The sequence below is a fragment of the Cucurbita moschata genome, unplaced genomic scaffold (genome assembly GCF_002738365.1).
Source record: "Cucurbita moschata cultivar Rifu unplaced genomic scaffold, Cmos_1.0 Cmo_Scf00012, whole genome shotgun sequence".
NCBI lineage: Eukaryota > Viridiplantae > Streptophyta > Magnoliopsida > Cucurbitales > Cucurbitaceae > Cucurbita > Cucurbita moschata.
In genome coordinates, this window is record NW_019268528.1 from 4152502 (window position 1) to 4166252 (window position 13751).

General features: G+C 35.7%; 1 protein-coding gene and 1 non-coding gene across 2 annotated transcripts in view; both read right to left on the bottom strand.

The window, feature by feature from the left end:
- Window positions 1-1248, bottom strand: part of LOC111450764 (sucrose transport protein SUC3-like) — a 6320-nt gene extending 5072 nt beyond the window's left edge. Inside the window, exons 1-2 of the mRNA XM_023091043.1 lie at window positions 643-1248; window positions 371-436 (exon numbers count right to left, since the gene is read on the bottom strand). Of these exons, the coding sequence (XP_022946811.1) occupies window positions 371-436; window positions 643-927 (351 nt within the window). The 5' untranslated portion in view covers window positions 928-1248. The remainder of the gene's footprint in view (window positions 1-370; window positions 437-642) is intronic.
- Window positions 1249-11262: 10014 nt separating this feature from the next.
- TRNAV-AAC lies at window positions 11263-11336 on the bottom strand. Its single transcript has one exon. It is a non-coding gene; the product is annotated as a tRNA-Val (tRNA).
- Between the last annotated feature and the right edge of the window lie 2415 nt (window positions 11337-13751).

Sequence of the window (13751 nt, forward strand, 5' to 3'; positions counted from 1 at the left end):
AAAAAAAAAAAAAAAAAAAAAAAAAAAAAAAAAAAAAAAAAAAAAAAAAAAAAAAAAAAAAAAAAAAAAAAAAAAAACTCATGAAAAACTGGGTAAGTGATCATGGCATGAACTCAATCCTCAAATGGATATGAACTTACAAATAGTCGAAGCTTCTGATCCGCGGTGGTTGACAGCATACTAAAGAAAAATTACCCTTACCCTATTAATCTATAAACATGGTAAGATACAATTTCAATGCATAATATTTCAATCATTTACACCAAAAGTTAATTGAACAATGGGTGCATTTTCTATGAATCAGGGATGAATCTTTCACCAATGTCATAATTAACGGGTAAAATTAAGGAAGAAGATTATCATCACGTACCACGAGCCCAGTGATGGGACCGCAAAGCCAAATAAACGAAGAAAACGCATGCTCAATTCCGAGTGTCTGCAAAATTAGACCAAAAAAAGAAAAGTCGAAGAAATTCGCAACCAGTAAAGTGTAAAATTAGGGGGAGGAAACTATAAACAAATGCAGCAAATACTTGAACAATGTCGTAACTAAGGAATAATCAGAGGAAGATTTTCGTTGAAAGCAATCTGAATGCGACTCAAGGACGAAATTAAAACCAGAGCAGAAGTGAGAAACAATACCTGAATATATGGCGTTAGTAGGGAAAGCTGTAATGCCCAACCAAATTGAACACCGGCAGCGATAGTACAACTGAGAATTAAGATAATCAAACTATTGGGCGTAGATCTAACATGAGGCGCTGACGATGAACTGTCTGGGCTTCCATTAGGAAATCCATCAGAAGGAGGAGAATTGAGATCGATCCCTTGAAGCTGCTGTTCATCGACAGCCACCATCTCCACTTCTGCATCATGGATGTTCCTGTACGGAACCCTGAAGGAAACCGAGTTGGGCTTCGCCGCCATGGCTCGAGCTAATCAACTGCAAGGGCAAAATCGCCCCACCGATCTAAAGCTTCCAATGGAGATCCTATCACAGTTGCGGTTACAAGAGGAACAGAGTACAGATTAAGGAATCGCAGATGGATGAAATGTAATGGAATGAACGACGAATCTGTGGCTGCAGTTGAAATCCACCGCCATTACAGAAGCACAACAATTCTATCGCCTTTAATCACACGGCGCGAGATGTTGGGGTCTAAGAAAATCGAGTTTTGAAACTTTGAATGAACACTACTTTCTTCAGAAAGGAACTTTGAATTCATACTTAATTCATGAAATTTCTACAATTAGGCTGTTCTATACAGTTGACCCAGAAATTAAAGTTATTTTGAAATTGCATTTCATTGATCGTTTTAGCTGTTGAAAGTGATTCCCAATAGTAAAAGAAAAAATTTCTTAGTAATAAACATACTTTCCTCTCCTCTCCTACTTATGTTATCGTGCCATTAAATGGACGTTGTGTTGTATTGTTTATGTACATCTAGATCGAGAATGAAATATAGATGATTATGATGATGTTTTTTTTTTTTTGGTCCCACAAATGTTACTTGTAAAAGAATAAAAAAGGGGTGCGTTTAAGAACCGTTGTTTTATTGGACTCTTCTTATTTTTCGTTTGTGTCAATCGTTTAAAGTGAGCTTGTTCTCATCTTGCTTCATTTATCTTAGAATGTTTCTGGTCTTCTCTATAACCATTTTTGTTTCTTCCCTCAAGTTTCATGTATTCGAACTGTTGTGCGCCGTAATGCTACAACCAAAAAGCTGTGATACCCAATTGTGGTAGCGAAATGTCACAACTAAATATGCTTTGATATCCAATTGTTGCAGCGGAATGCCACAACCATAATACTATGATATCAATTGTTGTGGCGAAAACGGAAGCAAGATGGACTATACTCACACACCCATGAACAAAAATTAAATAAAGAGACAAAAATTTACGTGGTTAGGAGAGAAGAAATTCTCTTACATCCATGGGTGGTAGTCAATCACTATAACTAAAATGTTTATAAAGTGTGTGTCTCACACTCTCACAACTACGAAGTCCCTCCTACAAAAGTTTCTCCAAATTGCCTCTAGCTAAATACAAAATAACAATGACTTTACATGACTCTAGACCTAGACAAGCTTTTATACAAGACATACTAATTATCGTGCATCAACCAAATAAATGAGAATACTAATTAAAATAGTTACAATAACCAAAATTAATAAGAATATTAATCAAAATAGTTTTTAATAACCAAAATGAATGAGAATTACGATAATTCATTACAATTTACAACAATTTACACGTATGACAAGATTCCTAAGGAGAAAACCAGATCTCCAATTATATAATCGATTTGGCTGTACTAAATCAATATGCTACTTCTTCTATCCAATCTTGATAAGATCCAAGTAATGTTGGAACTTTTCACGAGCAACTACTTTTGTCAACATATCTACAGATTATTGGCAGTTCCAATTTTCAATAAATGAATGTTCTCTCCATTAACAATTTCTTAAACAAAATGAAATCGGACATTTATGCTTGGTACGAGTACGATAGACTTGGTTCTCCGACAAACAAATAACACTCTAGCTATCACAAAACACTTCTATGTGTTTCTGAGAAATACGTCATGAACTAAACTATGCATCCAAATAGCTTCTTTAAAACCTAGAGCGAGGGTAATATATTCTGTTTTGGTGGTAAACAATGCAAAAGTAAACTGCAATATTAAACGCCAACAAACGGGTCCACCAGTCATTGTGGACAGATAACCAATAGTATATCGACACTTATCCAAATCACCAGCATACCCGAATTGCATGTGTCATAGTTTCAATATATCTTGTTCTTCCAAACTTACCACATCAGCATGCCCGATTATCGTGGTTCCATTGAGATAATATATGCTACCTCTTCTAGTCCCTCTAATTACCACCAAAACTCCATTAGCTACTCTCAAATTCCTCCTTCCAAAGTGATAGAGCATCCAAAACACCTAGGGAAATCAAATTACGAAATCTTAGTGAGGGACATACCTCACAACATACAAAGATTTCTTCAATCTACATATCAAACGTTGTTAGCTCGAAAACCAACCCACTGTGTCGTATATATTTTTCTTCCAAATCTCCATACAGGAAAACAATTTTTCATATCAAATTACTGCAACCTCAAAATTAAATTAGGAAACCAAAACCAACAAAAATAATTTTTTAGATGGAAAATTATCACAAATCTTGGAAATATGATTTCCAAGAACCAATATCACCAACAATACATACAAATATTTTTCAATTTGCCTGCCAAATCACCAAACAAAAAAACAGTTTTCAAATCGTGCAAGCTCAAAATTAAATTAAGGGACCAGAGCCAACAAAATCGAAATGGATGGAGATTATCACAAATCTTGTAAATATGATTTCTAAGAACAAATATCACTCGCCCATACAAAAACTTCTTCAATCTGCCTTCCAAGTCTCTAAATAAGAAAACATTTTTCATACTAAGAATAAATATTGCCACTAGCCCATATAAAAATCTCCAAACAAGAAAACAACTTTTTTTTTATTTTTTTATTTCATACCTAGATGTGCCCGCTCAAAATTAAATCGAGCAACTAATGACAACAAAACCCAAATGGAGAGAGATTATATAAATCTTGGAAACCCAAGACTTGTGAGAGCCTTTTGAAAAAAAAATCTCAAACTCATTGGAGTAAGAAGTTTCGAGGATTCTGGTAGATGAAGTTTCGGAGGGAGAGATTCGTATGGTTTTGGCTCAAACTAAATGTCCTATTCACGTAGATACAAGAGAATTTTTGTCAAATAATATATTTGCATATATAATATGTTATGGTATAAAATATCTTAATATATATTTAACTCATTTGAATCTCATTTAAATTTCAAATATATTTTTTATTTAAGGTATACATTCATTGATTTAATATTTAATTGTATCAAATACAATAAATATATATTTTCTTTTTAATATTTTTAATGTATTAAATTTCAATTGGAACACTTCAAATTTTTCCTTAAATGGAACCTTTTAGGGGTTTCTATGAGCTAGCAAGGGACCTTATGACTTATGACTTATGACTTATGAATTATAGATATAAAATTAATTAGTTAAACTTTTTAATTAATCAATTTTCATTCCTTAACTATATATCACTCCACTCTAGACCTAGAGTTGCAATTTTATGCACTCTAGGATAAGTTATGTCCATTGATATCATTATTACAAGCAAGTCGATTCTTCACGAGTTGTTCATAATTACACCTGGGTCAAAAGTCCGTTTACCCGTGTATTTACATCTTTCACCTTAAGTACCACAGATTCTCTAACGAATAATTTGTTTATGATCCAATCATTAACCAAGTCCCTCTCTAGCCAATGAGAGGGTGGGGCCCATTGTTCAAGTCTCGAAATTAGTACCTAAGAGAACAACTCATCTACTTTCGTTGTATGGAAAGAAGTGAATTTCATCTCATGATATTATGTTTCCAACTCCCTTTTTTGTCAAAGTCCCCAAAATGGTAGGCATATTGAATACGCTAGTTATTCTCACTTATGTAAATTAAAGGACAAGCTCTCACAGGCAGGAGTTCATAACTCACTCAGGATTAATACCGAGTCGCATATGATCATCATGTGAAATATTAATCTTCTCAATTGGATTTATAAAGAATGATTAAATATTTCTTGGTCCAGTCTTATACAAACTCATTGTATAGGATACCCCTACTTACATGTCTCGACATGAACGATTTGGATCAAATCATTTGTAACGATTATAAAGTGAGTCGTATCAATAGTGTTACGCACCCAACCTTATCCATATACTATAGACCTTTTAGGTTATTATTTGAACACGATCCTCTTGTATGTCACTTGCATTAAAGTAGGTGAGACGTGTCCTAGAGCATACTCTATACCCAACATGTTCTCCCACTTGCCCTAAAGAAGATGAGACATGTCTCGTAATCCTAAACATTTTAGGTGACCCTCAAACACTTTAGTCGAGAGAGCCATTTTATATAAATCAAAACAATTATCATTAAAGGTCATCATCTTGTCACTACCATGATCCTTTCTCTCTCAATATTATTCTTTATAGATTGATGTTTTATAATTTCCTTAATATTAGTCTTTGTATCACTATCATCACAATGAAAAGTGACAAACTAAATCAGATCTAACACACTTTTCCAAATGTTAAAGAAATTATTGTAGAAGTCATTTTATTGCTTTAAAAGAAAAAAAGAAGAAGAAAATATTCCGATTGTACATCATACTTCACACTCACTCTGAAGTAAAATTAATCTTAACATAAATTTCTCTAAATTCATAAAGATCAATAACTATATACACAAAATAAAAAATTCTCATTATCCATCTAATACCGTGAGAAAACTTTAATTTTTCACTTAATGGTCATACCATTAATTTAACTAATATAATCTAATTAACTACGTTAATTCTCATCTATGCATTAATTGTCTCCCACTAAGGAAAGATAATTAATCATATACTTTCATCATTTGAAGTTACTTAGGATACTATTCCTCTCACTTCATATTTGAATGATTATTATCATTTTTGAAGTTTTGCATCAAATATTTGATAACAACTTTCTCAATACAGAATTATCTCAAATCCTTCATCCCAATCAAAGATTATCAACGTAATTTCTTTTTTTAAAAAAATCTACTAAGTGATTAGTAATTTGCTTGTTTTCACAAGCTTATTACAATTTATTCAAAGTCGTAGGTTATCAAACCTTCTTCAAAGATCTATACGTTAAATTCATAATGAACTTTTACTCCTTTAGCAAATATTTTGTTTTTAATCTTTAATAATAAATTTATATAATAATATGTATAGATGTATTCTCTTAGATGTCTTTTCAACCAAAATTCTAAATATTCATTTAACCTCTCTAGCAATAAATAAATAAATAATAATAATAATAATAAATATATATATATAGAATAACAATAGACTCTAGAATGACAACACGAGAGAAAATTACATTTTAGCAACTTTCTCTCGTCAAGTTCAACTCTTTGTCATGAGTCATATTTTTTAAGATATGTATCTTCTTATCTATACATAATTTTCCTTTTGTAGGTCCATTCATATCTTATGAGTTTAACCTCATCAAGAACATCTACAAATCGCTCGACTTTATGACTTTAACTATCCTTCATCATCATCCCCCTAACTATTTTGAGGATAATGAGCCTTTAAACTCTTCCACTATAATGAAGCTTATCCAATTAATGACCAGGATCCACTTGATTCTAATGTGAATTAAATTGTTAACTATGGTTAACTATCACTAGCTTCACTTAGAACTTTTAGTTAAACACTATCTCACCTTATGAAAGGTGTATGACCTTTTATTTGAACTTCCTTACAAAATTATATTTATCATATAAATATATTTTTTCTATTTAGAATTAAATAAGCTATTTGGTTTCTTTTAGAGTCTTACACTTACCCATAATTTTAAACATATTCAACCTTTTTGAATTTGTCTAAGCATAAAATATTAACAATATTCTTGATACCACGTGGGTCCGAATGCACAAGTCCAAAATGTTATTTGGTCATGTAGCCTTATTCAATAAAAACCCAATGATTATCTTGCATGAAAAGTAAGATCTATTGACATGTAATGTAATTAACTCCAACCTTTAGATAATTACCTTTTACTATTATTTTATTCTATTCAATTCGATGTTAATCGAATTAACGGCTAAAGACAAGTATATCTTTTAGAAGAAAACAATTTGTCTTTTTATTCTTGATTCTCAAATTATGAATATCTCAATATTTCATAGTATAGTAAGTGCTAACATTTTAACACATACTAATTGTACTTAATTTAAGCGGAACATATTTTCAAACAATTTTAAAAATATAAATTTTAATAGTTCAAAGTAATTTACTATATGAACTACTTAGTAATAAAATTTGAGAAATTGAGTTTCTCTTATGGTTATTAAAAACACCAGGTTCAACATTTAGTAACAATTTTTACCTAACACCTTAACATCTCCCACTACACCAACTGAGATTGATTTCCTAAAGCCAACAAGTAGAATCTATCCTACCTCATCAAGTATTTTCCAAGAATTACATATAAATGTAATGAAAAATGAATCTTGATAGTAGATCTTATATCAACTATCCACGTGTCACATATTGTCCATAAAAACTCTAGTAAATCAAATTTACTTTCATTTATATATTTTTTTCCATAGAGTAATTTCGAAAATTTCTCTAGCTATGTCTAGCTAATTATAAACTATTTCCGGTAAAAGCTTCAATTATTTTTCTTGAATTTTTGTAATACTTAATTTCGAGAACATTTAAATAACTCTCTAAATTAGTGTCTATTAACTTAAACATCTCATATGTTTTTGTCATTTTCTTATCTTTTAGTCATACCTATACCTATGACAAAGAATTGTTTGCTTTAGTTCATATATTGCAGGTTTGACAACACTACTTACGGTCGGGAGAATTTGTGATCTACTTTGATCATGAAAACTTGAAGTATCTAAAGGGTCAAAGTAAACTTTACCATAGGCGTGCAAAGTGGGTGGAGTTTATTGAAACATTTTCGTATGTCATCAAATATAAGCAAGGTAAAGATAATATGGTAGCTGATGAATTATCTAGAAGGTACAATCTCTTTACTTCTCTTAGTGCAAAAATTCTTGAATTTAAGTATATTCAAGAATTATATAGGGATGACCAAGACTTTAGAACTATTTATACATCTTGTCTTGCGAAAAAAAAGCTGTGGATGATTATTATGTGTTTCGTGAATTTTTATTTTAAAAAAGTAAGCTTTATATTACTAAATGCTCTATAACATATTTTCTTTTGAGAGAAGCACATGGTGGTGGCTTAACGAGACAGTTTGGGATTAATAAAGTTGATAAGATGTTGCATAAACACTTCTTTTGGCTGAAGATGAAGTACGATGTCCATAAGTTTTGCAGCAAATGTTTTAAATGCAAAGAAGCTAAATCTAAGTCACAACCAGATGGATTGTAAACTCCTTTGAATGTACCTAAAAAAACCTTGGACTAATATATATATGAATTTTGTTCTTGGTTTATTGCACACTAAAAAGGGTAAAGACAGTATTTTTTGTTGTGGTGGATAGATTTAGATAAATGACTCATTTTATTGCATGCAACAAGATGGATGATGCAAAACATATTGATGACTTATTCTTTAAGGAAGTATTAATATTACATGAAAAGTATTGTGGGGTAAATTTGATACCAAATTGTTGTTTGCAACTACATGCATCCTCAGATTGATGGACAAACTGAGGTGGTTAATAGAACATTACGAGCATTGCTTAGGGCCATTATTTCTAAGAATATTATGTCTTCGGGACCATTGTTTGTTATTTGTAGAGTTTGCATATAATAGAGCAATTCATAGTACCGCTCATTGTTCTCCTTTTGAAGTTGTTCATGGATTTAATCCACTTACGCCTCTTTATTTGCTTCTTATTCCTTCTAATATCTTTGTGAATGAAGCAACCATAAGTAAAGCAGATTTGATAAAAAAACATTGCACAAAGAGGTGAATGAGAGAATTGAGAAACAAAATTTGAAAGTTGTTTCAAGAATTAACAAAGGACGGAAATAAATCATTTTTCAACCTAGTGACTAGGTTCGGATACATTTTCGCATTCCCATTTCAAAGGAAGACAAAGTTACATCCAAGAGGGGATGACCATTGTCAAGTCCTTGAAAGAATTAATAACCATGCATATAAAACAGATCTTCCTAGAGCATTTTTAGTACATTCTACTTTCAATATTGCTAAATTGAGTCCTTTTGATGTAGGTGAAGATCTTTCTGATTTGGGGACAAATCCTTTTGAAGAGGGGTAAGATGATAAGGATCACGGTGTTCCGTATGTTCCAACTAGACCTATTACACGATCCAAGGTAAGATTAAACAAGTAGTCATTCTTCATCTTCAAAATTAGATAGGCTCGGTTCCAAAAAAATTCCAATTATTTCGAATTTTCTCTTTTTGGAATGGAATATTTATCATTTCATGTGTTACAAGCTTATTCGACTGAGGAAGGACCATTTGGAGCTTCAGAAGTGAATATTTGCACAATTGAAGTAGCGGATGAAGTTGCAAGCATCATTTCATGAGTTGTTAGAAAACTTTATTTATTATTTTCAATTTCATAAAATTTGTAATGGTCAAACCGTCAAATTGACTTCGTTTTTGTGGAGATTCAAGGGGATCGAAATTAAATTATGGCTAAAAATGTCTTTTGTAGGGAGACTAAAATATGTAAAAATAAAATTTATGATGAATGAAATTGATCTCTCAAGTTGAGACGTTCCCCCTTAGAATTCGAGCATCATCTTTGCCATTTTGAAGTTTCAAGCAATTTCTGTGATAGATTGCATCCAAGTCATTCAATCAAGCCTTGATAAGTTTGATCGTGGAGCGACTCAATTTAGAACAAGGTTCCAAATCTTGCTTCTGATCCTAAAATGTAATCTAATTTTAGGATAATAGGTCTTAATTTCTTTGATTTACGGGCTTGCTTCTATGTCTTTGATCCTAAGATGTAATCTAATTTTAGTCTTATCTCTCGGATGATATAAACTTTGGATAAGAGGTCTTAATTTCTTCGATTCAAGGGTTCTTGTTTCATTAAAAATTTGGATCTTTGGGCTGAGGAGGATTAGGGTTGCCTTATCATCATCTACGAACAATCCTCACCACATTTGAGAACAAAACATACTTATAAACAAAAACTTCTAGAGCATAGAGAAAAGCTTGTGAAAACCTATTAGTGATTGGATGCGGTGAGAGCCTACAAGAAGGCTGGCTGCTTACCGAGTGCTTTTTTACTCACTGCGTTTTAGATTTCTTTTTCAGGTCTTCACTAGTTGTCGCTTGAGCTGGGGGGAGCGTTTGAGAGCTGCATTGCCACTTGAGGGTCGCTTATGAGTGTCGATCCGGTCTGTGTACTTTGGGTCTTTTATATTTTGTTTGAAATCGTGTCGCCAACCATTTCTCCGTTTGTAACAAACCTTAACAGCACATGTTTGTATTGCTTTTCAATTTGTTTGGGCTATCGTGTTGTTTGATTTTAAATTGCATTATTTTAATGTTGAATTTTATTTTCCTTTCTTTTTGTCATTTTCGTCACCGTTTGAGATTTGAAGCCTCGAAAATCACGTAACGAAAGACCCAATGACTCTTCGTCTAGCGAAAACAGTCTGTTGGACTAATCAACCTAAACCTCTGAAACTAAGTTTAGTTCATAAATTTCTTGGCTAAATCGAAAGCATATAACATGCTTGTAATCGTTCCACCCCAGTTCTCGCTGATTCCTACAAGCATTTCTTCAATAAAAGTTCAAACAATTAATTACATGCTCAAGTGTATTCGAGGGCATGATTCTCGGCCTTATCAAGCTCGAAAATAAAAGAAAAGAAAATAAAAATAGAAAATTCAAAAATGGCATCACCTAAACTTGAATTGGAGACCTTTAGTGTGTTAGACCGATGTGATAACCAACTATACCACAACACCAATTTGAGTCCTTCCCAGATGGTCAGATAACCATAGAGTTAAGCTCGAACTTCCTAGAGCATAGGGAAAAGCCCGTGGAAACCTACTAGTGATTGGATGCAATGAGAGCCTACAACTAGGCTGGCTGCTTACCGAGTGCTTTTTAAATCACCGCGTTTTAGATTTCTTTTTCAGGTCTTCACTAGTTGTCGCTTGAGCTGGGGGGAGCGTTTGAGAGCTGCATTGCCACTTGAAGGTCGCTTATGAGTGTCGATCCGGTCTGTGTACTTTGGGTCTTTTATATTTTGTTTGAAATAGTGTCGCGAACCGTTTCTCGGTTTGTAACAAACCTTAACAACACATGTTTGTATTGCATTATTTTAATGTTGAATTTTATTTTCCTTTCTTTTGGTCATGTTCGTCACGGTTTGAGATTTGAAGCCTTGTAAATCACGTAACGAAAGACCCGTGACTCTTCGTCTAGCGAAAACAGTCTGTTGGACCAATCAACCTAGACCTCTGAAACTATGTTTAGTTCATAAATTTTTTGGCCAAATCGAAAGCATATAACATGCTCATAATCGTTACACCCTAGTCCTCGCTAATTCCTACAAGTATTTCTTCAATAAAAGTCCAAACAATTAATAACATGCTCAAGTGTGTTCGAGGGCACGATTCTCGGCCTAAAATGAAAGAAAATAAAAATAAAATTCAAATATGGCGTCGCCCAAACTTCAACTGGAGACCTTCAGTGTGTTAGACTGACGTGATAACCAACTACACCACGACACCAATTAAAGGCCTTCCCAGAAGGTCAGATAACCATAGAGTTAAGCTCGAACTTCCTAGAGCCTAGAAAAAAGCCTGTGGAAACCTACTAGTGATTGTATGCGATGAGAGCCTACTAGTAGCCTGGTTGCTTACCGAGTATTTTTTTTTACTCACCGCGTTTTAGATTTCTTTTTCAGGTCATTCGCTAGTTGTCGCTCAAGGTGGGGGGAGCGTTTGAGAGTTGCATTGCCCCTTGAGGGTCGCTTATGAGTGTCGATTTGGAGACCTTCAGTGTTTTAGACTGACGTGATAACCAACTACACCACGACACCAATTTAAGGCCTTCCCAGAAGGTCAGATAACCATAGAGTTAAGCCCGAACTTCCTAGAGCCTAGAAAAAAGCCTGTGGAAACCTACTAGTGATTGTATGCGATGAGAGCCTACTAGTAGCCTGGTTGCTTACCGAGTGCTTTTTTTTACTCACCGCGTTTTAGATTTCTTTTTCAGGTCATTCGCTAGTTGTCGCTCGAGGTGGGGGGAGCGTTTGAGAGTTGCATTGCCACTTGAGGGTCGCTTATGAGTGTCGATTCGGCCTGTGTACTTTGGGTCTTTTATATTTTGTTTGAAATAGTGTCGCGAACCGTTTCGCTTTTCAATTTGTTTTTCTCTGGTGTTGTTTGTTTTTAAATTGCATTATTTTAATTTTCCATTTTCGTTGCAGTTTGAGATTTGAAGCCTTGAAAATCACATAACGAAAGACCCAATGACTCTTTGTCTAGCGAAAAGAGTCGGTTGGACCAATCAACCTAGACTTCTGAGACTAAGTTTAATATAACATGCTCAAGTGTGTTTGAGGGCACGATTCTCGGGCTTATCAAGCTCTCCCAGATCCACTGCAAGCAGATATTGTCCTCTTTGGGCTTTCCCTTTCGCGCTCGCCCTCAAGGCTTTAAAACTGCTAGGGGAAGGTTTCCACACCCTTGTAAAGGGTGGTTTGTTCTCCTCCCCCAACCAATGTGGGACATCACAATCCACCCCCCTTCGGGACCCAGCGTCCTCGCTGGCACTCTTTCCTTCCTCCAATCGATGTGGAACCACGGGGAAGGTTTCCACACCCTTGTAAACGGTGGTTTGTTCTCCTCCCCCAACCAATGTGGGACATCACAATCCACCCCCCCTTCGGGACCCAGCGTCCTAGCTGGCACTCTTTCCTTCCTCCAATCGATGTGGAACCACCCCCAAATCCACTCCCCTTTAGAGCCCAGCGTCCTTACTGGCACACCGCCTCGTGTCTACCCCCCTTCGGGAAACAGCTCGAAGGCTGACACATCGTCCGGTGTTTGGCTCTGATACCATTTGTAACGACCCAGATCCATCGCTAGCAGATATTGTCCTCTTTGGGCTGGTTTGTTCTCCTCCCCCAACCAATGTAGGACATCAGAATCCACCCCCCTTCGGGACCCAGCGTCCTCGCTGGCACTCTTTCCTTCCTCCAATCGATGTGGAACCACCCCCAAATCCACTCCCCTTTAGGGCCCAGCGTCCTTACTGGCACACCGCCTCGTGTCTACCCCCCTTCGGGGAACAGCTCGAAGGCTGGCACATCGTTCGGTGTCTGGCTCTGATACCATTTGTAACGATCCAGATCCACCGCTAGCAGATATTGTCCTCTTTGGGCTTCCTCTTTAGGCTTTCCCTTTCGGGCTCGTCCTCAAGGCTTTAAAACGCGTCTGCTACGGGAAGGTTTCCGGGCTCGCTGGGCTTTCCCTTTCCTCTTTGGGCTTTCCAGATCCACCGCTAGCAGATATTGTCCTCTTTGGGCTTCCTCTTTAGGCTTTCCCTTTCGGGCTCGTCCTCAAGGCTTTAAAACGCGTCTGCTACGGGAAGGTTTCCGGGCTCGCTGGGCTTTCCCTTTCCTCTTTGGGCTTTCCAGATCCACCGCTAGCAGATATTGTCCTCTTTGGGCTTCCTCTTTAGGCTTTCCCTTTCGGGCTCGTCCTCAAGGCTTTAAAACGCGTCTGCTACGGGAAGGTTTCCGGGCTCGCTGGGCTTTCCCTTTCCTCTTTGGGCTTTCCAGATCCACCGCTAGCAGATATTGTCCTCTTTGGGCTTCCTCTTTAGGCTTTCCCTTTCGGGCTCGTCCTCAAGGCTTTAAAACGCGTCTGCTACGGGAAGGTTTCCGGGCTCGCTGGGCTTTCCCTTTCCTCTTTGGGCTTTCCCTTTCGGGCTCGCCCTCAAGGCTTTAAAACGCGTCTGCTAGGGGAAGGTTTCCGGTTTCCACACCCTTATAAATGGTGGTTTGTTCTCCTCCCCAACCAATGTGGGACATCACATAAACTTTCTTGTGAGAATTGAACTAGAGACCTTAAATGTGTTAAACTAACATAATAACCAACTACACCACAATACCAATTTAAGGCCTTCCTAGAAGGTCA